At 38.4% G+C, this 25,437-nt stretch overlaps 1 protein-coding gene across 2 annotated transcripts in view; it reads left to right on the forward strand.

The window, feature by feature from the left end:
* TMEM45A (transmembrane protein 45A) overlaps positions 1–25,437 on the forward strand; it is a 113,042-nt gene that overhangs the window by 82,780 nt on the left and 4,825 nt on the right. For both annotated transcript variants that reach the window (NM_001075405.1, XM_015470833.2), the window contains 4 exon segments: positions 2,451–2,642; positions 3,913–4,125; positions 5,950–6,134; positions 16,329–16,474. In NM_001075405.1, the coding sequence (NP_001068873.1) occupies positions 2,453–2,642; positions 3,913–4,125; positions 5,950–6,134; positions 16,329–16,474 (734 nt within the window). In that variant the 5' untranslated portion in view covers positions 2,451–2,452.

Here is a 25,437-nt window from a genome sequence, read left to right on the forward strand (position 1 = left end):
ATACTGTGGTTTGTTTGCTTTGAAATATCTCATTTTATCAGTTAGAAAGTTTGTCTTACTTAAGAAAAGAGGGGGGCTTCCCAGGTGGTAAAGAATTTGCCTCCAGTGCAGGAGATGCAAGAGATGAGAGTTCAATCCTTTGGTCAGAAAGATCCCGGGGAAGGAAATGACAACCCACTCCAGTATTTTTGCCTGGAGGATTCCATGGACAGAGGAGCCTGGCAGGCTACTGTAGAGCAGGTTGCAAAAAGTTGAATACCACTGAGCACATGAGCCCCATGATCACAACAGAAGAGGAATCTGAGGCCCTGAAGGGGTAAATAACTTTCCCAAAGACATGGAGTGGGTAAATGGTAAAGTTGGGATTCAGATCTAGTTTTCTAGGTCTTCAGATCTTCCTCAGTTTTTAAAAAAATCCTATTTATTTATTTTAACTAAATATATCCCCTATCTCCTAATTTTAGAGATGTATATTATTTCTAATTTGGTACTTCTATTTCCAGTTAGATGTTTAGGATTAATTCCTAGAAGTGCAATCCCTGTACCAAGGAACGTAAAAATCTTTAAGATTCCTTTAGAATATATCAGATTCTTTTCCAGAAAAGTTAAAAAAAATTTACAGTGTAGGTGTACTTTTCAATCCCATGTAGACGTATTTTTTAGTCTCTTGTGGCACTCTACTCCAGTACTCTTGCCTGGAAAATCCCATGGATGGAGAAGCATGGTGGGCTGCAGTCCATGGGGTCGCTAAGAGTCGGGCACGACTGAGCAACTTCACTTTCACTTTTCACTTTCATGCATTGGAGAAGGAAATAGCAACCCACTCCAGTGTATGGATGATTCAGGGGCTGCTGGAATGTCCGTCTGGGATCTCAGCTGGAGATTTAAGAGACTTTTAGTGTTTTAGTCAGCTTCATAGTTCATCTTTGAAACTTCACGGTTCTGTCAGGAGGATGTGGAAGTAACTCAAAGGAATCTGTCCCAAACCAAGGGGTCCAGCACTCAGCCCTACTGGGCTGGGGAGAATCCTGAAATCCCCCTCTCATGAGTTCTTCTGCACTGATCTACTGTCCAATCCACAGGGATGATTCTGAGTTCTCTCTTTGTTATTCTGTAGAAGGTACATTAGCTTTGAACAAAGGACTACTCACGTAAACTCAAAAAATTCAAGACTGAATTTCTGTAAGACTGAATTCAAGACATATTTGGTCAAAACCAAAAAAAAAGAGTATTTCTGTTTTTTGTTGCTTGATCATGTAGCAATTCAATTCAAGCCTGGTTTTCTATAGCACTGACCAAAAAAGGAGGATATTTCTGTTTTTTATTGCTCGATCATATAGCAGTTATGTTTACAGAATTTAAATTTGATTTGGCTTGGTATCCCTCTCAATCTGCTGGATTAGGCTGTTAAATGTCAACTTTTAATGACTTAACTCAATAAAGAGTTGTTTCCTGCAAAAATCTAATGCAATCTGGTTGACTATCTTCTATGTTGTAGTTATACCATGCCTAGGTTGCCAAAGCAGGGGAAAAACAAGTTAAAGGAGTCACATAAGCTCTTAACTGACTTAACATGAAAGTGACAAATGCCACAATCTGCTGGACAGAACTAGAAACATGGTTCTGATTAAAATGGAGAGGAGGCTAGGAAAAGTGCGTGGAAGAATACACAGATATTTGATGAGCACTAGTGGTCTCTTCCACACACTTGATGTTTGATACTCTGAAATTACCTACTTAAAATTTTTTGTAGGCAATTTCATATCACTTTGAGTTTTAAACATAAAGATAGAACTTTCCTATTACTATCTTTCAAATATGATTAAAGTGTTTTGGCTGAGTACACACTATCACTTTTAAGAGATCTTTTGAGCTCCTTGTTAAAAACAGTGGCAAGTCCCTTCTCCCAGGTTCTCAGGCCAAAACATCCATCCCAGACTTCTCTCTTTTTCTCTTTCACTCTACACCCAGATCAGATCAGTCGCTCAGTCGTGTCCAATTCTTTGCGACCCCATGAATCGCAGCACGCCAGGCCTCCCTATCCATCACCAACTCCCGGAGTTCACTGAGACTCACATTCATCAAAGTTTTTTTTAATAATTGTGAGATTTGGATAAGTAATTTCACTTCTCTACACCTGTATCCCAATTGAAAATATGATTTAACCCCTGATTCGTTGGTATATTGTGAAAATTAGGTTAGAGATCACATGTAAACCAGTAGACACAGTGCCTAGAATAAGGTTAATTGTTCAACGAATGTCTGTCTTTCTACTTGATGGTATTGTTGATCCTGTAATTGGTCTATGTCTGTCGACAGTTATACTGGATCCTCTGACCCAGCAGTATATATCTACCATCATCAGAAGATAGTACATGGGAATAAGTGATGTTTTGGCCAAGTTTTGGAAAGGAAACACCTTCATCTTCTCTATGTTCTTATTTTGGTAGTTATGGGGAACTTCAAAGGCCATGCTCTCCCTGGATCCTTCTTCTTTATCTTGGGGATTTGGTGGACTATAAAGTACATTCTGAAATATGCCTTCAAAAAGCAGAAACGGACTTCTTACCTTGATTCCAAAGCATTATTCCATCGAGCTGAAATGTTGGAAGGAATTGTAATAGTTGGAATGACTTTAACGGGTGAGTGACCCTTTTCTGTGTTCTGTTTGCTTTTTGGGGTATTTTCACATGCAAAGAGATAATTCAATATCAAAACAAAAAATTGCTAAAATAAATATTTCATTAAAAATACCTGAATACCTATTCTAATTGTAATTTCTACCTAGTATAATTTATTAGAACTTATACTTCATGTTATACAAAGGGCTATTCCTTATGAGTTAGTCATAGCAATTAACTTGCCTGTCCAGTCAAGGTGAATTTTCTTTTTAGATTTAGTTGGAGCCTTTAAGATAATTTTATGTCAGTTATTCTGAGGCCTGAAAGAGTTAACTCTATCCAAAACCATTTTTCAAAATGTCACAAAGGTAATCAAGTGATTATGGGAAAGTGTCAATAATAAATTATTGCTGATAGGCTATCCACAGGGTTCAGGTTGAAGAAAACCTTATCTTCTGTGTTCATCCTTTTTGTGTGGTTACTAAATTAGAGACAGAGGTTGGGCCAGATGATTGTAAGGCCTTTCCATTGGTTCTATGATTCTGTAAAAACATTGTGTTTTTAGAGCTCCACTTCAGCCTCTCCTTTATTGAAGGCAGAACTTCCTAATTTTCCTTCAGATTTCTTCATACTTTGTTCATGATGAGAGGTCTTTGTGATGGTCATCCAACTGTGGATCAACTATTTTTCAAAGAGAGGAATTTCCTTGCCAAATTCTATAGATAAATAAATGAAGCAGCATCTTCAAGAAAGTTTTTCAGAATTTGTGTAACTGGCTAGACTGTATGCTATATCTGTGTGTGCTTTCTCAGTTATCCGTAACTGGGGAGAAGCTGAACTCTAGCATTTTAATCCTGAACCAAGCACAACTCACTACCCAAAGATGTACTATGTAAGAAGAATTAATCAGATGCTATAGGATTAATCTCACAAATCTAAATCTAAAATTACTCAGGATTTATCTAGTCATTAGATTAAAGTAGGAACTAAGGCCATCAGGGGAACTAATCAGGGAACTCTGTGGAACTAAGACCATTAGCTTTGAAGATCTGAAATAGCTGTTTGATGAAACTCACTATCTTTGACTAAGAATGATTATCCAAACCAATCTTTGAAGCTTCAAAACCAGCCTAAAGAACCAGTGCTCAGTTGTTAGGTAACAGCCCAGATAGAAGAATCAGTGCCATAAAAAGATAATATATTGGGATAAGAAGTAGCCTGTTCTTCTTCATCTTCCTTTTTCAGTAAAATTGTGGAAACATGGCTTAAAGTGTGATATATCCCTCTGCAGGCATCCTTGGAGAACAGTTTTATCCTGGAGGACCACACCTGACCTTATATGACTACAAAGAGGGTCAATGGGTCCAACTCCTGAGCTGGCAGCATTTTACCATGTACTTCTTCTTTGGGCTGCTGGGTGTAACCAATATCTTATCTTCTACCGTCGTTTCACTTCCTGCCTCCTTTAGCAAGTTAATGTTATCAAATGCCTTATTTGTGGAGGGTAAGTATGAGTATTTTCATATACCTTTCATTATTCTTGGACATTTGTCTAGCCCTTTACAATAATATTTCTTTTGTGTCCTGGTATAGCCTTGGCCCACAAGGTCATCTGTTTAGTTTGGGCCATGGTGAGCTATTGAGATGTCCTAGACAGGATGCCAAAGATTTTCCTTCCCTACTGACTCATTTGGGCTTTCCTGGTGGCTCAGTTCGTAAAGAATCTGCCTGCAATGCAAGAGACCTGGGTTTGATCCCTGGGTCAGGAAGATCCCCTGGAGAAGGAAATGGCTACCACTCCTGTATCCTTGCCTGGAGAATTCAATGGACAGAGGAGGCTGGTGGGCTACAATCCATGGGGTGACAAAGAGTTGGACATGACTGAATACTAATACACACACACACTGACTCATTTAGTACAACACATGAAAAAATTCAATGTGTTTTATTCATAGTTCACATTTTCTTAAAGAAACACCTACTCCAGTATTCTTGCCTGGAGAATTCCATGGACAGAGGAGCCTACTGGGCTCCAGCCATGGGGCTTGCAGAACTTGTCTGTTACGATTAAGCAACGAATCAACAATAATGACAGCCATTGTTTATCTCTGATTTATCCAAGAGATGATCATTATTTCCATTTTTGACATATAAAATTGAGCTGAGAATAGTGAAGCATAAATATCCTCAAACGAGGAGACCACCACTCACAGTAGAGTAGCTTCCAAATCTAATATTGATATAGTGAAACTCCACCATTACATGATAAACAGGGTCCAAAAAATCCGGTCGCATAAAAATGAAGTCCTAACATTCTTTGTTCCATTAGCCTCCCTGTTACTCTGTACAGAAACACTGAAAACAAGTATTTAATGATTTGTTTTCATTTATTTTATATATAAGGGATAGATTGTTTGTAGAACTAGAAAAATCTCCCCATTATCAAGAGACAGTCTTTCCTAATGTCCACTTTGCCTCCCACATCCAAAGGTAAGAGCTTTGGTTGGGCACCAGCCATGATGCCAGGATTCTCTTTATCTGAGGGTGTTACCATATTTTCAGTGAACATCTTTTCCCTCTCATCTAAATGAAAAGGATGAAACTGAAGCCAGCATCTCTGTCCATGGGATTAAAAAATATAGTTAGTTACTACTTCTTGGGAGCTTCCAGAGAATCTTATAACACCCATCAAATTCCACTCTTATGACTTGTGTGTATATTTACTGCCTTCAGTGGACTGAATTTCTTAAGGTGAAGGTTTGTCTCATTCATCTGTCTGTTCACCTCAACACCTGTTTCACTGTTCCCTTCATGCTTATTATTCTTATTTTTGCATAAAACATGGCTTTGAAATATAGTTATAGAAAATGTCATGATATAGTGGAGAAGAGAATAAAAGCTGGGGAAGGGGAAAGGAAATTTCAAAGATTCCATCCTAAAGAGGTAGTGATGACTCCAAAAATGCTGTGTGCTCAGTCATGTCCGACTCTTTTGCCACCCCATTAACTGTAGCCCACCAGGCTCCTTTGTCCATGAGATTTTCCAGGCAAGAATACTGAAGTAGGCTGCCATTTCCCACTCCAGGTGATCTTCCAGACCCAAGGATGGAATCCACATTTCCTGCACCTCCTGCATTGGCAGGTAGATTCTTTACCACTGTGCCACCTAGGAAGTCCCCCCAAATGCTAGAGGTTTCCAATATTGTAGGAAGCAGTGAGCATCTGATATTTTGGACAAATAAATGTGTGTGTTTATGAAAGTTGTGTATTGAGGGAAACAGTAGATAGTTTCACTGAAAAAGGCAAACAATTTTTTCTGCCTCTGACAGCTTTTGTTTTCTACAATCACATTCATGGCCGGGAAATGTTGGACATCTTTGTGCACAAGCTTCTGGTCTTGGTCGTGTTTTCGACAGGCGTGATTGCCTTCATGGAGCTCTTTGCACAGACCAGTATAACTGTGGAACTTCTGCGGACAAGCCTTTTCCTGCTTCAGGGAAGCTGGTTCTGGCAGGTGAGTTGGGGCCTCCAGTCAACGTGCCTGGTGTCTCACTGATGGCCTTCTCTCTTTGATTGTAGGTGTTGTGCTCTGAAACCCAGAGACTGCCTTCTGATATTCTGCTGGCAGTGAGAATGTGAGCCTTTGACAGGTGATGCTTAATTGAGGGGCTCAGTGACCCTGGTGGGAATAGTGACAGAGCAGCAGGAAAGGAGGTGGGAGGTGTCCACCTTCTTCACACACCTGAATATCCATTTTGTAGGAACTCTGAGCTGGTGCTTAGCTGGAAGCAGTTCCTGATGTTAAAGTCACTTAAAGCCTAATGAGTAATAAGCTTGAGAAACATGGAAGGCAGGAAAGGGAGGGAATTATGTGTTGAGGAATAAGTATGTGCTGGCTGCTGGACGCGACTTTTACATACACATTATTTCATTCTCATTTTGTCCTTGTGTTTCATTTTGTCCTCATGACAACTTGGAAGTTAGATATTATCATTCCCAATTGACTGATAAAGAAGGCTCAGAGAGAGCAAGTTACTTTCCCAGGATCACTCAGTAATGGAGCTAGGTTCTAAATGTGGGTCTGTTTGACTCCAAATCCCAGGCATTTTCCATTTTACTGTTGACTCCCTAATCTTGGAGTGTTGTTGAAAACATAGTGAACATCTACAATACAGCAGGGGTCCCCAACTTCCGGGATCTAATGTCTGATCTGAGGAGGAGCTGATATAATATGAAAAAACATGAAGTACACAAAAAATATAATGCACTTGAATTGAACTGAAACTCTCACTTCCTCCACCCTAGTTCATGGAAAAATTGTCTTCCACGAATTTAGTCCCTGTTGCCAAAAAGATTGGGGACTACTATTTTATAGAGACTGATAAGTCATAATCCAATATACATATATAGATATAATGAAAGTCTGGGATGAAAGGTGAATGTGGTTTAATGACAGAAGATTTCTTAAAGGAGATTTTTAGTCACTAAAGTTCAAGGATATGGGATGATGAGGTTCTTCCAGGGATTTGCATTTCAGTGAAGAGTGATAACAATGCCCTTGTGGGCAAGGGGCAGAGAAATATCATGGTCGAAATGGTAGCTAGGAAAGATGTGATATTTAAGCTTGTGGGAGAGTAGAAAGAGCTAGATTCAAGGCGAGTAAAGAGCTAGATTCAAGGGTTATTTTGAAGGAAAAATCATATAGAAAAAGTAAAAAATTATTTATCATGTGATAAAATTTATAATCAGTAAATTTAACCAGCTGGTATACAGAAGTTGCATTGTGAGATTATTTATCATCTGTTGGGAAGCTAAATAGAATGGCATGTAAAACATAATTATGCATTCTGTATCTCTTGATGGGAATACTTTACTGTATATTGTGCATGTATTGCTGATCAAAACTAAAAATAAATTTAAAAAAATTCAACAGTGGTAACTTCTGACCAAGATGACAAGTGGGTTTATGCTTCAGCAAATCTCCTCTGATTCAAACATATAACAATGATACATAAACTATCAAAAATACCTATGAAATTAAAAAGATATTAAAAAAGAGAAAACTAAATGAAAGTAAGAGGGTAAAAAATATGTAGTTGCAATTAAACAACCCAAAGTAGGGCAAGCCACCGGCGGGCCAGACAGAATAGGAATGCATAGTTGGAGAAGATGTGGACTGCAGGCCTATGGACTCCAGGTCTGGGGTAGATATGATGGCTGGTTGTTTGGCTCCAGGGAAACTAAAAGGAAATTAAAAATTCCTCTCAATGTGGGGTAAAGGCAGGCTCTTGGAACTCTTTTTAATTGTATGTTTATGTATTCTCTGTTTCTAATTGCTTCTCATTCAGTTGATCTTTCACTTTCTGATAGAGATCTGTTAAAATTTTATATTAGTTATGGATTTGTCAATTTCTCCTTATTTTCAGTTTTTTCTTTAATGTCATAAGGTTGTCTTCTCTTTCTCTCTAGTTTTTTGAGTTGAATATTCACTTATATTTAATTTTCTTATTTTCACATATAATACATCTAAGACTGCATGTGTCCGCAGTTGCTTCAGTCCTGTCTGATTCTTTGCGACCCTATGGACTATAACCTGCCAGGCTCTTCAGTCCATGGGATTCTCCAGGCAAGAGTACTGGGTTGCCATGCCCTCCTCCAAGGGATCTTCCCAACCCAGGGATTGAGCCCAGGTCTTGCACAACAGGTGGATTCTTTATTGCTGAGCTGCCTGGGAAGCCCCATACCTTTCTATAGAATTCCTTTTCTATATATTACTTTAGCTACCTCCTGTGAGATTTCACTCTTGGGAAATTTTGAATGTTGCATTTTCTGTGTGCTTTCCTCTTTAATTTATGAGTTATTTAGGAGCATACTTTTCAGTTTCCCCAAAATATTCTTTCTTTTTTATTGTTTATTTGCAATTCTATTGCTTTGTATGTGTTCCCTTTAAAATGTGTTGAGACTGCCTTTGGAATGTAGCCCAATGTCACTGGCAGTAAATGTTCCATGTATTTGAAAAAATAGTATATTCCATCTTTGTTGGGTTGACGATTCTCCATATATTTACTAAATCAAGTTTTTAAAGAGCTAAATATGCAAATAAAGAAGTTAGAAAGTAAGGAGAAAGGGGGAAACCCAGAGTTGAAAAAAGGAATAATAAAGATAAGCTCAGAATGAATGAAACTATTTAGTGCTTCTTTAATCATTAATGTTTGATTAAATATCTGAGGGAGGAAGCTGTGAGCTTTCATAACTGACCATGCTGCTGCTGCTGCTGCTAAGTCGCTTCAGTCGTGTCTGACTCTGTGTGACCCCATAGACAGCAGCCCACCAGGCTCCCCCGTCCCTGGGATTCTCCAGGCCATAGGTTGGCTTAATATCGTTCTTTCTGGCAGAGGAATAATATTTTCATATTTCCCCAGGAGCTTTTCTAAGGAAGAGATTTGAGGTTAGAATCTTTGGGCATAAATCCAAGATCATTTAAAAACTTTCCATCTGTCATTATGCCTAGATTAGTTTGGGACTTAAAGGAAAATGAACATTTGATACCAATGCAAACACACACACTGGCGGGAAAGGCAGGTTTAACAACAATACGTCTCCTCCCCTGCCCTCTCCCTGTTAGTTTCCTCTGAAACAAAAATGTTTCAGGGGCTTAGGTGAATTTATTTTGCTTCCATGTTTTGTTGCTATGAATGTTTATGCCCCAAACTCTATCTCAGGTAATACTATTACACTGTGATTTGCTTTTCAGCATATTTTTTCTCTTACTACTTCTCCATATGTGATTAATAAACAATATATAGACAGATTAGAGAAAAGGTACACCTGGGTTCTTGGAACCATAAATATGGAGAGGTGAACAGAATGAGGAAAATACCCACAGTGGCCATTATTTAAAATAGCTCATATATAAATGATTAAGTAATAGACAAACCTGAAGGGAGTTCCCCTCCCCACCTATCAAAATGGTTTCTTGAACCACATTACAGCCAAATATATTTTTCTCAAAAGCCTAATCAAAGGCAATTTAGAAAAGGTTAAAAAAAATCTCTCAGGCACATTTATTTATTCCATGAATCATGTTTTCTGAGTCTGTTTGTGAATGAGTATTTCTAAAGCTCACTTTTGCACTTTGTCATTCCCAGTGTGAGGACCACAGTGCAGAGAGAATCAAGGAAAGAGGACAACACACCTGGGAGGGATTTTATTTTGGAAACTCAAAAAACAGTTGTGACTGTGGCATGAAGGGAGAAGTCTGTGAGTCCAGGTCAGGCGGACCCAGATCTGAATTCTGAATCTACCATATTAATCACATGACCATAGACTAACTGTTCTGTGTGCTTAAGATTCCTCAACTAAAAAATAGTAATGATATCTTATGAGACTGTTGCTTGAATGAAATGTTCCAACCTGAAAATGCCTCTGCCTTGAGGAGATACTATTAATTCCATAGGAAGAGGGTTGAGAAATCTTCTAGGAGAAGGTGAACTTTAGTTGGGGTTTGAAAGATAAGTGAGAGTCACCAGTGTGTCCAGGTTTGAGTTTAGGACAGGTGATACTCTTCTGCTTATTTCAGCCTTAGCCCCTGTATTAGTGTACAAGGGCTGCAATAACAAATTCCAACAAGCAGGAAGACTTCACTGTTCTGGGAGATAGAACTAAAAATCAAGTTGTCAGCAGGTTGGTTCTTTCTTGGGGGCCCCAAGGGAGAATTTGTCAGTTGCCAGCAATCCTTGACTTTCCTTGGCCTGTTGGTAGCATAATTCCAATCTCTGCCTCCAGAGTCACACCTGTGTATTTCTGTGTACCTGTGTCTTTACATGGACCTCTTATAAGGGCACTCATCACTGGAAAGTGAAAGTCGCTCAGTTGTGTCCAACTCTTTGTGACCCCATGGACTATACAGTTCATGAAATTCTCTAGGCCAGAATCCTGGAGTGGGCAGCCTTCTTCCCAACCCAGGGATCGAACCTAGGTCTCCCACATTGTAGGTGAATTCTTTACCAGCTGAGCCACAAGGGAAGCCCAAGAATACTGGAGTGGGTAGCCTATCCCTTCTCCAGCAGATCTTCCCGACCCAGGAATCAAGCCAGGGTCTCCTGCATTGCAGGCAGATTCTTTACCAACTGAGCTATCACCCACTCACCACTGGATTTATGGTCAATTCTGATCCAATATGACCTCATCTGGATGTTATCTACAAAGACCTTATTTCCAAATGAGGTTACATTCACAGGTATCAGGGGTTGGGACTTCAACACGCCCTTTTAGAAGGAATGATTTAACCCACAACAACTGTTATGTCTTCCCTCTGGGAGCTGGAGTTGATCACTCCCCAGGCTGGGATAGGTGAGTAATGTGAATGGAATTGAAGGAACACAAGTGAGACTGATGGGTGGGAACTGGAGAGCTAGTCCTTAAACTAACTAGGTCATTAAACTCAACCTCTCAAAAGGCCTTTGGTTGACACAGATTTCTCTGTCAACCTCCATGTATTGATGTGAGAGGAAAACATGAGAAGCAGTTCTGACACCCTGGTTGAAATGGCTGGGCCCCTTAAACTGAGAATTGACTACATGGTTTGAGTTTCCTTATTGTCATTTCCAAACAGTGAGCACAGAGGAGCTAGAAAGTCTCTTTTTCTTCCAGGGCCTTCAGGGACCTGGGCTCTGATCACTTTGGTTTCCACTGTGAGCTTTCCTTGAAGTATTATAAAGGGGTATTACAAAACACAGATATGTCCAAACAGCAGGCAAAGCAGCTGGGTGGCATTCTCCTCCTGGAGTTTATGGGTACTGTAAGCTCAGATTTCTAATTTGATGATTGATCTCTCTTTTGTTAATTACTCAACCCTTTAGAATGGAGCCCTGCCCTTATGCAGAGTCCTGAGCTCTTGCAATGATGCAAGTGCCTTTGTGACTGTTTGGAGACCCAGAGGCAGGTTTGCACCTTACTTAGATTTCTTATCTATAAAATAGACACAACAAAAGGAGTCTGTCAGCTTTGATATTTTAGAAAAATTTATGAATGTGACATTGGTTAATAAATAAAGTACATAGCACCAGTGTAAAAATGAAGGCCTCTGGACTGCTCCACTTGGTCAGGCAGCTACCAACCTGAATGATGAATCAATGGAGAATACATGTTGCTGTTCATGCTTTGAAATACAGGTCTGGTGTGGCCAGATATTTCTATTTTTAGAAGTAAGCTGAGACTATGGACTTCTGCGTGAAGTTCCCTAATTTTTCAAGCATTGTGAATTAATTCAACTTATTTTTTAAAATGTGCAGGGCAGGCAAAGCACATCTGTGATATAGATGTGGCTCAGGATCTGCCAGTCTATAATCTGTGTTTTAAGGGAGAGACAGTACCATGTCTTCATGGGACCAACTATGTCTCAGTACCGATTGTTCAAACTGTATCAAACTGCTGAGATGACTCACTCAGACCCTGGTGTCCAAGCCACTGTCCTTCCAAGCCACTGTGTCCAAGCCACATTGCCCCATGGAGAAAGGCTAAATGATGAAAGAGCATGTTGGGTAGAAGAAGGAGCACACAGAGTTCTGGAGGCAGGCCCTCCTGGCTTGGAACCCTGTTAGTCAATCAGCTGTTTTGTAATACTGGGGACATGACCAAAGTCTCTGAGTTGCAGTTCTACCCTCTGTGATATGGGGATGATGACACCCTCTTCTTGGGGTGGTTGTGAGGATGAGAATTAGGGTGAAGTTTATGTGCCTGAGTGAGGTTACAGTGCCTGACACATGGTGGTACATCTTCCAGGAAGTACCAGTGGCAGTTCTCCTTCCAACTAAAGGGAATCCTTTATTTTTTAAATATTTATCTATTTGGCTGTGCTGAGTCTTAGTTGCAGCACACAGGATCTTTGATCTTTGTTGGGCATTCAGGATCCTGAGTTTCAGCATGCAAACTCTTAGTTGTGACACATGAGATCTAGTTCTGTGACCAGGGATAGAACCCAGACCCCCCGAATTGGGAGCACAGAATCTTAGCTGCTGGATCACCAGGGAATTCCCTAAAGGGAAACCTTTCAAATGGGAAATAGGAACATGTGATTAAGGCATAACTCTTACTTTTCCCTGATTTATTCATATTACTGGAAATTTCCAACAGAAATGGTTTCACTCAATATTATAAACTAAAATGCTTTTTTTTCCCCCAGTAAGATTACATTTATTAGATTTATGATCAGAAGCAAATTACTAAACCACCCAATTTTCCAGTCTTGTTAATGAGGATAACATTACATTAACTTGGGATAATAATATATTATTGAAGGGCCATAGTAGAGAAATCTCCTAAGCACAGTAACTGACACATAGTTAGCTAATATATGGTAGACTTTTGTACAATTATCCATGTAATTATCTTGATTTTGTATTTCATTTAGATCTCAAACCTGACATCTGTTCCTCTGTCTATCTACGTATCATTTATTTATCTTACTTTTCTTATTGGAGTAAAATTCACATAACAGAATTAAATTCCTCCCTCCCTCTCTTCCTTCCTTGCTTTTTCAGTTTTATTAAAGAATAATTGACATACAACACTGTATGAGTTTATGATGTACAGCACAATGATGTCATTTACTTAATGAAATGATTACCAAAATAAGTTTAGTGACTATCCATTATCTCATGTAGAAACAAAATTAAAGACATTGAAAAAAATTGTTTCCTGTGATAAGAAATCTCAGGATTTACTCTCTTAACTTCCATAACATACAGCAGTGTTAATTATATTGATCACATTGTACATTATATCACTTATTTATCTTATAACTGGAAGTTTATACCCATTGGCTGCCTTCATCCAATTCCCTTTCCCCCACTTCCCACCTCTGGTAACCACAAATCTGATCTCTTTTTCTGTAAGTTTGTTTCTGAAGTATAACTGACCTAGAGCACTATGTTAGTTCCTCATGCCCAACATAGTGATTTGATATTTCTATACATTTCAACATGATCCCTCGGATCTAATATCCATGTAGTATCTGGATCTATTATCTGCCACTATACAAAGATATTACATAATTATTGACTATATTTCCAACAGTATACATTTCATACTTGGAACTCATTTGTTCTGTGATTGGAAATTTGTACCTCTTAATCTCCCTCACCAGTTCTCTCATCCCCGGAACCTTCTCCCCTCTAGCAACATTTTATGCTTTTTAAAGTGTATAATTCAGCAACATTTAGTACAGTCACAGTGTTGTGCAACTCTCACCTCTGTTTAGTTCTAAAATATTTTCATCACCCTGAAAGTAAACCCCAGATCCATTAACCAGTCATTCCCTTTTCTTTTCCTTCCAGTCCCGGTTACCACTAATTTGCTTTGTTTCTCTATGGTTTACCTATCCTGGTTATTTCATACAAACAGAACTATACAATATATTACCTTTTGTGCCTATCTTCTTTCTCTAACATAATGTTTTCAAGGTTCATCCATGTTGCATTATAAGTTAATGTCATTTTTATGGCTGAATAATATTCTGTGGTATGGAAATACCACATTTTGCTTGTTCATTATCAGTTGATGGACAATTGGAATGTTTTCAACTGTGGCCCTTGTGAATGATGCTGCTTTGAACATTTGTGTAGATGTTTGGATACCTGTTTTCAGTTATTTTGGGTAAATACAGTATCTAAAATGATATTCTACTTTAACTTTTTGAGAAACTGTCAAATTGTTTTCCACATGGCTGTATCATTTTTATGGGCTTCCCGGGTGGTACGGTGGAAAAGAATCTGCCTGTCAATGCAGGAGATGCAAGAGACATGGGTTTGGTCCCTGGATTGGAAAGATCTTCTAGAGTAAGAAATGGCAACCTGTTCCAGTATTCTTGCCTGGAAAATCCCATGGAGAGAGGAGCCTGGAGGGCTACAGTCCATGGGGTCACAAAGAGTCAGACAAGACTGGGCACGCATATATGTATCATTTTACATTCTCAATAGCAACGTGTAAGGATTCCAATTTCTCCATATCCTTACCGACACTTGTTACTTACTATTATTAATACCATTCTAGGGGGTGTGAAGTGATATTTCATAGTGGTTTTGATTTGCATTTCTCTAATAACTAATGATGTTTATAATTTTTTTCTTGAGCTTATTGAGGATTTAAACACCTTTGGGGAAATGAGTCTTCAAGTCCTTTGCCCATTAAAATTTTGTTTGGCTTTTTTTTTTTTTGGCTTTTTGTTGAGATTTAGGAGTTCTTAATATATTCTAGATATCAATTCCTTATCAGATATATGATTTGCAAAATTTCCTCCTATGCTAAGGGTTGTCTTTTCATTTTCCTGATACTGTCCTTTGATGTGCATAAGTTTTAAATTTTGGTGTGTTTTGGTGTCATGTCTAAGAAATCAGTACCAAATCCCAGGACATGAAGCTTTTTCCTTGTGTTTTCTTCTAAGAGTTATGATTTTAGTTCTCATATTTAGGTTTTTGATTCATTTTGAGTTTATTTTTATATATGGTGTAATGATGGTTTATTTGCTAAGTTGTGTCTGACTCTTACGACCCCTGGCTATACTCCATTTATTTAGATCTTCTTTGATCTCTTTCAACAATGTTTTGTAGTTTGCAAGGTACAAATCTTGAGCCTCCTTGCTTAAATTTATTCCCAAGTACTTTATTCTTTTCAATGCTATTATTAGTGGAATTGTTTTCCTAACAATTTTTCTGGATTGTTCATTGCATCTTTTGTGTGTTGATTTTGTATCCTGCAAGTGTGCTAAATTTATTTATTAGCTCTAATAGGTTTTTTTTGTGGATTCTTTATAATTATATGTATATAAGATCATGTCATTTGTGAATATAGATAGTTTTACTTCTTCCTTTATAATGTGGATGTGCTTTATCAATTTTTCTTGACTAATTGCACTGGCTAGAATTTCTAGTACAGTGTTAAGTAGAATTGGTAAAATAAGAAACCCTTGTCTTGTTCCTGATCTTAGGAGATAAGCTTTCAGTATGAATATAATGTTACCCATGGGCTTTGTTTATTTTATTTTTTTATTATTTTTTTAAATTTAAATTTATTTATTTTAATTAGAGGCTAATTACTTTACAATATTGTATTGGTTTTGCCACACATCAACATGAATCCGCCACGGGTGTACACATGTTACCAATCCTGAACCCCACTCCCACCTCCCTCCCCATACCATCCCTCTGGGTCATATCTTTGACAAAGGAGGCAAGAATATACAATGGAGAAAAGACAATCTCTTTGACAAGTGGTACTGGGAAAAGTGGTCAACCACTTGTAAAAGAATGAAACTAGAACACTTTCTAACACCAAACACAAAAATAAACTCAAAATGGATTAAAGGCTTTGTTTATTTTAAAACCTGTTTTTCAAAACTCTGACTTTGAAATAATTTAGTGAAGCTGAGCAACTTGGAATCCTAATATATTCTCTGAAAGTCCACCAATATCCAGAGATGATTACTATTCATATCTTGAAAATTGATCTATAAATATCCTTAACATTTTCCCAAAAGAATTAACTAGTAGATATTGTCCATTTTAGTAAAACAGGTAGAGTTTCTTATCTGTAGCATCTCAGATAATGGGAGTTATGTTACCATTAATCTTGAAATGAAACATTTTGAACTGCACCATCTTTGGGAATATGGCTGGTACTTCTTAATGTGTGCTCTTGTTTTAAATTACAGATTGGGTTTATCCTTTATCCTCCCAGTGGAGGTCCTGCATGGGATTTAATGGATCATGACAACGTTATGTTTCTCTCCATATGCTTTTGTTGGCATTATGCAACAGCCATTAGCATCGTTGGAGCAATTTATGTCTTTGTCACCTGGTAAGTTAGTGCTTTTTGTTCGTGGAAGTTCTATTTTTTGGGATATGATCATTAATATTCAACAATACTGAAAAAAAAAAGATTCAACAGTACTGAAATTTAAGTTCAAAGAGGTATTTCACTCCTTAGCATTCCACAAAACAGAGTAATATAGCAGAAAATTGTCTATAAGCACAGACATTTCCAATAAAAAGAATAAATTTGGTTTAAAGTTGGAATAGCTAAAAAGTGTCTCTGCTGTGCTCCTAACCTATGCATCACCCTTCAACACACTCTTCTGTGCCTCCATGTCTTTGCATATGCTGTTTTCTTTTCCACATGGTCCTCCCCATACTTGCAGTGAGCCCCCTCCATTTCCCCATGCATACCCCAGTTATGGAATTTCCCAAGCTTGTGGTCATTCTTGACAAACATGTATGTCTCCCATTAAGTTTGAATATCTGATTAATTTGACATTTACTGCAATACTTCTAACAGTAAGATTCAGTTAAATGATCCATGTTTTTACAAGGACTTTGATACAATGTTTCATGATGGATGAGGAGCAATATACAGATTGCTAAGAACCCATATTCTAGCTTTACTGCTTGTCAGCTATATTAGGGTAGATTATTTAATCACCTTAAATATCAGTTTTGTTGTTTAAAAAATGGAGACCTAAATGAAAATCATGTATTTAAACTGCCTACAACATAATAAGAACTCAATGAAGATTCTTCTTTTTCTTGTCTTTGTTTTTTTTTTTTTCCTGGTTCCTATGGTAGATTTCTTTTTAAATTGAAGTTCAGTTGACATGGGGCTTCTCTGGTAGCTCAGCTGGGAAAGAATCCTCCTTCAATGCAGGAGACCCTGGTTCAATTCCTAGGTCAGGAAGATCCCTGGAGAAGGCATAGACTACCCCCTCCAGTATTTCTTGGGGATTCCCTGGTGGCTTAGGTGGTAAAGAATCTGCCTGCAATGTGGGAGACTTGGGTTCGACCCCTGGATTGGGAGGATCCCCTGGAGGAGGGCATGGCAACCCACTCCAGTATTCTTCCCTGGAGAATCCCCATAGACAGAGAAGCCTGATGGGCTACAGTCCATGGGGTTCCAAAGAGTTGAACACGACTGAGCAACTAAATACAGCACAATTGACCCACAACATTATACAAGTTTCAGGTGTTCAACATAATGATTCAACTTTTATATACATTGCAAAATGACCACCACAATAAGTCTAGTTATACTATTCACTTTCATGCATTGGAGAAGGAAATGGCAACCCACTCCAGTGTTCTTGCCTGGAGAATCCCAGGGACGGGGGAGCCTGGTGGGCTGCCGTCTATGGGGTCACACAGAGTCAGACATGACTGAAGCAACTTAACAGCAGCAGCAGCATACCATTTGTCACCATACAAATTTACAAACACTTTTTTTCTTGTGATGAGAACTTTTAAGATTTACTTTCTTAGCAACTTTCAAATCTACAATACAATATTATTGATTATAGTCACCATGCTATATATAACATTCCCATGATTTATTTCTTTTATTTTCATGTTTTAACTTTTCATTTCATATCGGAGTACAGTTGGTTAACAAGGCTGTGTTATTCTCAGGTGTACAACAAGGTAATTCCATTCTACATATACATGTATCTATTCTTTTTCAAATTCTTTTCCCCATTAGGTTGTTATAGGAAACTGAGCAGAGTTCCCTGTGCTATATAGTAGGACTTTGTTGGTTATCCATTTTAAACATAATAGTGTGTACATGTCAACCCCAAACTCTCTAAATATCCCCCATTCCTCCCCCCATAACTGTAAGTTCCTTCTCTAAGTCTGTTGTGAGTCTATGTCTGTTTTGTAAATTAGTTCATTTATGTCCTTTCTTTTTAGATTCCATGTATAAGCAATATTATATGATATTGCTTTCTCTGACTTACTTCACTCAGTATGACAATCTCTAGGTTCATTCATGATGCTGCACAAGGCATTATTTCATTCTTTTGCATGGTTTAGTAATATTCCTTTATATATACTTACCACAAATTTTTTAATCCATTCTTCTGTCTATGGACATTTAGGTTGCTTCCTAAATGTCTTGGTTGTTGTAAATAGTGCCGCAATGAACATTGAGGTATATGTATCCTTTTGGACCGTGTTTTTCTCTGGGTATATGCCCAGGAGTGGGATTGTAGAATCATATGGTAGCTCTATTTTTAGCTTCTTAAGGAACCTTCATACTGTTCTCCATAGTGGCTGCACCAATTCATATTCCCACTGACAGTCTGGGAGGGTTCCCTTCTCTCAACACCCTCTCCCGCATTTATTGTTTGGGGATTTTTTTGATGATGGCCATTCTGACTGGTGTGAGGTGACAGGATCATTTCAAGAAGCAGAAAAATCTATTGACAGAATTCAACACCTATTTATGATTAAAAAACTCTTCAGAAAGTGTACATAGAGAGTACATTCCTCAACATAATTTGGGTACATCAGTTCAGTTCAGTTCAATCGCTCAGTTGTGTCCACCTCTTTGCGACCCCATGAATCACAGCACGCCAGGCCTCCCTGTCCATCACCAACTCCTGGAGTTCACTCAAACTCATGTCCGTTGAGTCAGTGATGCCATCCAGCCATCTCATCCTCTGTCGTCCCCTTCTCCTCCTGCCCCCAATCCCTCCCAGCATCAGGGTCTTTTCCAATGAATCAAGTCTTCGCATGAGGTGGCCAAAGTACTGGAGATTCAGCTTTAGCGTCAGTCCTTCCAATGAACACCCATGACTGATCTTCCTTAGGATGGACTGGTTGGATCTCCTTGCAGTCCAAGGGACTCTCAGGAGTCTTCTCCAACACCACAGTTCAAAAGCAACAATTCTTCAGTGCTCAGCTTTCTTCACAGTCCAACTCTCACATCCATACATGACCACTGGAAAAACCATAGCCTTGACTAGATGGACATTTGTTGGCAAAGTAATGTCTCTGCTTTTTAATATGCTGTCTAGGTTGGTCATAACTTTCCTTCCAAGGAGTAAGCGTCTTTTAATTTCATGGCTGCAATCACCATCTGCAGTGATTTTGGAGCCCAAGAAAATAAAGTCTGACACTGTTTCCACTATTTCCCCATCTATTTGCCATGAAGTGATGGGACCGGATGCCATGATCTTCGTTTGCTGAATGTTGAGCTTTAGGCCAACTTTTTCACTCTCCTCTTTCACTTTCATCAAGAGGGTCTTTAGTTCCTCTTCACTTTCAACCATAAGGGTGGTGTCATCTGCATATCTGAGGTTATTGATATTTCTCCTGGCAATCTTGATTCCAGCTTGTGCTTCATCCAGCCCAGCGTTTCTCATGATGTCCTGTGCATACAAGTTAAATAAGCAGGGTGACAATATACAGCCTTGACATATTCCTTTTCCTATTTGGAACCAGTCTGTTGTTCCATGTCCAATTCTAACTATTGCTTCCTGACCTGCATATAGGTTTCTCAAGAGGCAGGTCAGGTGGTCTGGTATTCCCATCTCTTTCAGAATTTTCCACAGTTTATTGTGATCCACACAGTCAAAGGCTTTGGCATAGTCAATAAAGCAGAAATAGATGTTTTTCTGGAACTCTCTTGCTTTTTTTGATGATCCAGCAGATGTTGGCAATTTGATCTCTGGTTCCTCTGCCTTTTCTAAAACCAGCTTGAACATCTGAAACTTCACAGTTCACATATTGCTGAAGCCTGGCTTGGAGAATTTTGAGCATTACTTTACTAGCATGTGAGATAAATACAATTGTGTGGTAGTTTGAGCATTCTTTAGCATTGCCTTTCTTTGGGATTTGGGTACATACTTCAACATAATTTGAGTACATACCTTAAAGGTCATGTATGACAAACCTACAGCTAACATTATACTCAACAGTGAAAGGGTAAAGGCATTTCCTTTAAGATCAGGAACAAGAGAAGGATGTCCATTTTTGCCACTTCTATTCAACATAGTTTTGGAAGTCCTAGCTATGGCAATCAGAGAACAAAAACAAACAGAATCCGAATTGGAAAAAGATGATGTGAAACTGTCATTGTTTGCAGATGACATGATGCTATATACAAAAAATCCTAAAGATGCTATACATAGAAAATCCTAAAGAAAACTACTGGAGCTCATCAATGAATTTGGTCGTTGCAGGTCACAAAATTAGTACACATAAATCTGTTGCATTTCTATACACTAACAATGAAAGATCAGAAAGAGAAATTCAAGAAACAACCCCATTTACCATCTCATTAAGAAGAATAAAATACTTAGGAATAAACCTACTGAAGGAGACACAAGACCTATACTTTGAAAACTATAAGACTTATTTATTTCATAACTGGGAAGTTTGTGCCTCCTGATACTCTGCATCTATTTATGCCCACCTCTCCACATTCTGGCAACCACCAGTCTGTTCCCTGTATCTATGTGTTTTGTTTGTTCATTTGTTTTTCCCATCTCACAGATAACTAAAATCATATGGAATTTTTCTTCCTCTATGCCTTATTTCACTTAACATAATACCCTTAAGGTCCAGTCCATTCTTTTTTATGGCTGAGTAATATTCTATTACATAAAGCATAAAATATTATAAACTTATCTTAGTTGAGCTAATTTTTGTGTATGATGTAAGACAGTGGTCCAGTTTTACTCTTTTGCATGTGGCTATCCAGTTTTCCCAGCACTATTTTTGAAGAGACTGGCCTTTCCCTACTTTGTATTTGTGCCTTCTTTATTGTAAATTGATTGCCCATATTATGTGTGGGTCTATTTCTAGGCTATCTGTTCTGTGACATCGATCTTTTTATGCCAATATCGTACTGTTTTGATTTTACAACTTCATAGTATAGGCTGAAATCAGAAAGCATGATTCCTCCAGCCTTGTTCTCCTTTGCAAGAGTGCTTAGGCTATTCAGGATCTTTTGTGATTCCATACATATTTTAGGACTGTTTGTTCTATGTCTATGAAAAATACCTTTGGTAATTTGGTAGGGATTGCATTGAATCTATAGATCGTTTGGGGTAATATGGACATTTTAATGATATTCTTCCAATCCGTAAGTATGGAATATCTTTCCGCTTATTTGTGTCTTCTTCAATTACTTTCATCAGTGTCTTATAGTTTTCAGTACGTAGATCTTTCATCTCCTTAGTTAAATTTGTTTGCATGTATTTTATATTTTATTCTTTTTGATGCCATTTTAAATGGGATTTTTTTCTTAACTTTTCTTTCTGATAGTTCATTGTTGGTATATAAAAACATGAGTTTGCATATTAATTTTTTACCCTACAACTTTACTGAATTTATCGGTTCTGTTTTTTTTGGTGGAGTATTTAGGGTTTTACATTATATATATATATAATGTGTGTGTATATATATATATATATATAGTAGTTTAGTCTCTAAGTTGTGTCCAACTCTTGCAACCCCATGGACTGTAGCCTGTCAGGCTCCTCTGTCCATGGGGATTCTCTAGGCAAGAATAAATGGAGTGGGTTGCCATTTCCTTCTCCAGGGGATCCTCCTGCCCAGGAATTGAACTCAGGTCTCCTGCATTGCAGGCAGATTCTTTACCAACTGAGCTATAAGGGAAGTCATATATATATATATATATATATATAGTATCATGTCATCTGCAAATAGTAACAGTTTTACTTCTTCCCTTTCAATTTATATGCTTTTCTTCCCCTTGCCTAAATGCTCTGAGTTACAATGCTATTTTGACTAAAAGTGGCGAGAGTAAGCATCATTGTCTTGGTCCTGATTTAAAGGAAAAAACCTTCATGATTTCATCACAGAGTATGATGTTACCTGTGAGCATGTCATATATGGCCTTTATTAGGTTAAGTATTTTCTCTTTATACCCACTTGTAGAGAGGTTTTCTAAATCATAAATGCATCTATTCATATGATTTTAATTATTTTTTGTTAATGTGATGTATCATATTATTGATTTGTGGATGTTGAACCATCCTTGCATCCTTGGAATAAATCCCACTTGATCAGGGTACATGATCCTTTTAATGCATTCTTAAATTCAGTCTGCTAATCTTTTGTTGAAGATTTTAGCACCTATGTTCATCAGTGATATTAGCCTATAATTTTATTTTCCTATGTGATATCTGTCTGATTTTGGCATCAGGGTAATGTTGGCCTTGTGAAATGAGTTTGGGAGCATTCTCTTCTCTTACATTTTTTGAAAGTTTGAGAAGGATAGGTATTTAAATCTTTTTTTAATATTTGTACTGTTTACCAGTGAAACCACCTGGTCTTGGACTTTTCTTCATTGAGAGTTTTTTGTTTGAGATTACCATTTCAGTCTTTTTCGTAGTAATTGACCTATTCAGATATTTTATTTCATGATGGTTCAATCTTGGAAGATGTATGTTCCTAGGAATTTATTCATTCAGTTCAGTTCAGTTGCTCAGTTGTGTCCAACTCTTTGGGACCCCATGAATCGCAACATGCCAGGCCTCCCTGTCCATCACCAACTCCCGGAGTTCACTCAGACTCACGTCCATCGAGTCAGTGATGCCATCCAGCCATCTCATCCTCTGTCATCCCCTTCTCCTCCTGCCCCCAATCCCTCCCAGCATCAGAGTCTTTTCCAATGAGTCAGCTCTTCGCATGAGGTGGCCAAAGTACTGGAGTTTCAGCTTTAGCATCATTCCTTCCAAAGAAATCCCAGGGCTGATCTCCTTCAGAATGGACTGGTTGGATCTCCTTGCAGTCCAAGGGACTCTCAAGAGTTTTCTCCAACACCACAGTTCAAAAGCATCAATTCTTCGGCACTCAGCCTTCTTCACAGTCCAACTCTCACATCCATACATGACCACAGGAAAAACCATAGCCTTGACTAGACGGACCTTTGTTGGCAAAGTAATGTCTCTGCTTTTGAATATGCTATCTAGGTTGGTCATAACTTTCCTTCCAAGGAATAAGCGTCTTTTAATTTCATGGCTGCAGTCACCATTCATTACTTCCAGGTTATTCAATCTGTTGGTGTTTAACAGTTCATAATACTTTCTTAATCCTTTGTACCTTTTTTTTGGTATCAGTTGCAATTTCTCCTCTTATATTTCTGATTTTACTTATTTAAGCCTTCTCTTTTTTTCTTAGGGAGTAAGGCTAAAAGTTTGCCAATTTTATCTTTTCAAAGAACCAGCAGTTTGTTTCATTGATCTTTTCTATTGCTTTTTTAGTCTCTATTTCATTTACTTCTGCTCTGATCTTTATTATTTCCTTCCTCATAATAACTTTGGGCTTTCTTTGTTCATTTTTTCTAGTTCCCTTAGATGTAAAATTTAGGCTGTTTATTTGAATTTTTTCTTATTTCTTGAGGTAGACCTGTGTTGCTATAAATAAATTTCATCTTAGAACTGCTTTTGCTGTCTAGGTTTTGGTATGTTGTATTTCCACTTACACTTATCTCTGGGTAATTTTTAATTTCTCCTTTGATTTCTAACACTGGTGCTAGCAAGTTAGAAAAAGAGTGCAAAAATGGTGGCTGCTAGTGCTGGCACTAGCAAAGTAGAGGCCGAAGAAAGCAAAAATGGAACCTGCCAGTGCTTCCATCCCTGGAGAGAATCCTAACAGATTTCTTCCTTGCTAGTAGATGCTCTAAGGTTAGGAAATGAATTCCATTCATGTATGGTCTAGACACTTTTCAAACTGTGGCTTTTATGTTGTATGGCCAAGTGGGTGAGGCTGCATGCAAGCCCTTTCACAATGGAATCTCTATTCCTTACACCCCTTTGGTTCTTCTCGACATCAGCCCTGTTGGTCTTTCAAAGCCAGATGTTTTGGGGCTCATCTCACCAATGCAAGTCCCAAGCGTTTGGGTGCCTGATATAGGGCACAAATTCTTGCTCCTCAGGAAGAAGCTCTGTATCTGTGAGATCTCTTTGATTGTGAGTCTTCACACTGGGGATGGGGTCTTTGACGGGACCATGTCTCTTGCCTCTTTTACCCATCTCATTGTGAACCTTGTCCTGTGTTGTAGAGGAGCTTTTTCGATGGTTTTCAGGTTTTTTTTTTTTTTTTTAATAGGGAATTGTTCTTTATGTAGTGTCCATGGGAGGAGGTGAATTCAAGACCTTCCTAGGCTGCTATCTTGAACCACCTCCCCCACTCACTCTTGTTCTTTTTATTATTCCTCTAGTTCTTGTTCTCCTTCTTCTGTATCAAAAAGTGTATAAGGTATAGACCCTATGGGGAGAGAGAGACAGTTTAAATATAGTACGATAAATGGAAATAGTGTAAGAATAAAGCACTATTGGAACACAGAGGAGGCCTCCTCACAATTGAGAATTAAACTGAAGCTTGAAGGATTGTTGGAATGAAAGAAGCGAGTATGGTTCATTATTATTTCTATTAGCATGGTAGGTAATGCCAAACCACAGTTGGCCTAGCTGATTCCAACTATTAATCATGCAGGCTCCAATCCTTCAGACTTTAGCATTGATTGAAGATTGTTCTATATCTATGGTCATCGTATAGACATGAGCTGTGTATGATTATTGAGCACTTGACATGTGCCTGTGCTGTACTTAGTCGCTCAGTCCTGTCCAACTCTTTGCAACCCCATGGATTGTAGTCCACCAGGCTCCTCTGTCCATGGGGAATCTCCAGGGGATCTTCCCAACCAGGGATCGAACCCAGGTCTCTTGCATTGCAGGTGGACATGTGCCTACTGCCACATTAATTTTAATTAATTTAAATATTCATATATGCATAGTGATACCATATTGGACAGTACACATCTAGCTTGTTCTCTAAATCCCTAAATTACAGTAGCTGATTCTAGACCAGAGGGGTCTCAGACTCTGCCTGAACTAGCTTTCTAGTCCTTTCTCTAGACATTTACCCAGGTTATCTCTCCTGCTCTGTGCTTCTTTGAGCTTCACTGCTAAAGAGCTTTGGTGTTGTGTCTCTGGGTGAGGAAATCTTTTCCTGGTCTAG

Source organism: Bos taurus, chromosome 1 (genome assembly GCF_002263795.3).
Source record: "Bos taurus isolate L1 Dominette 01449 registration number 42190680 breed Hereford chromosome 1, ARS-UCD2.0, whole genome shotgun sequence".
NCBI lineage: Eukaryota > Metazoa > Chordata > Mammalia > Artiodactyla > Bovidae > Bos > Bos taurus.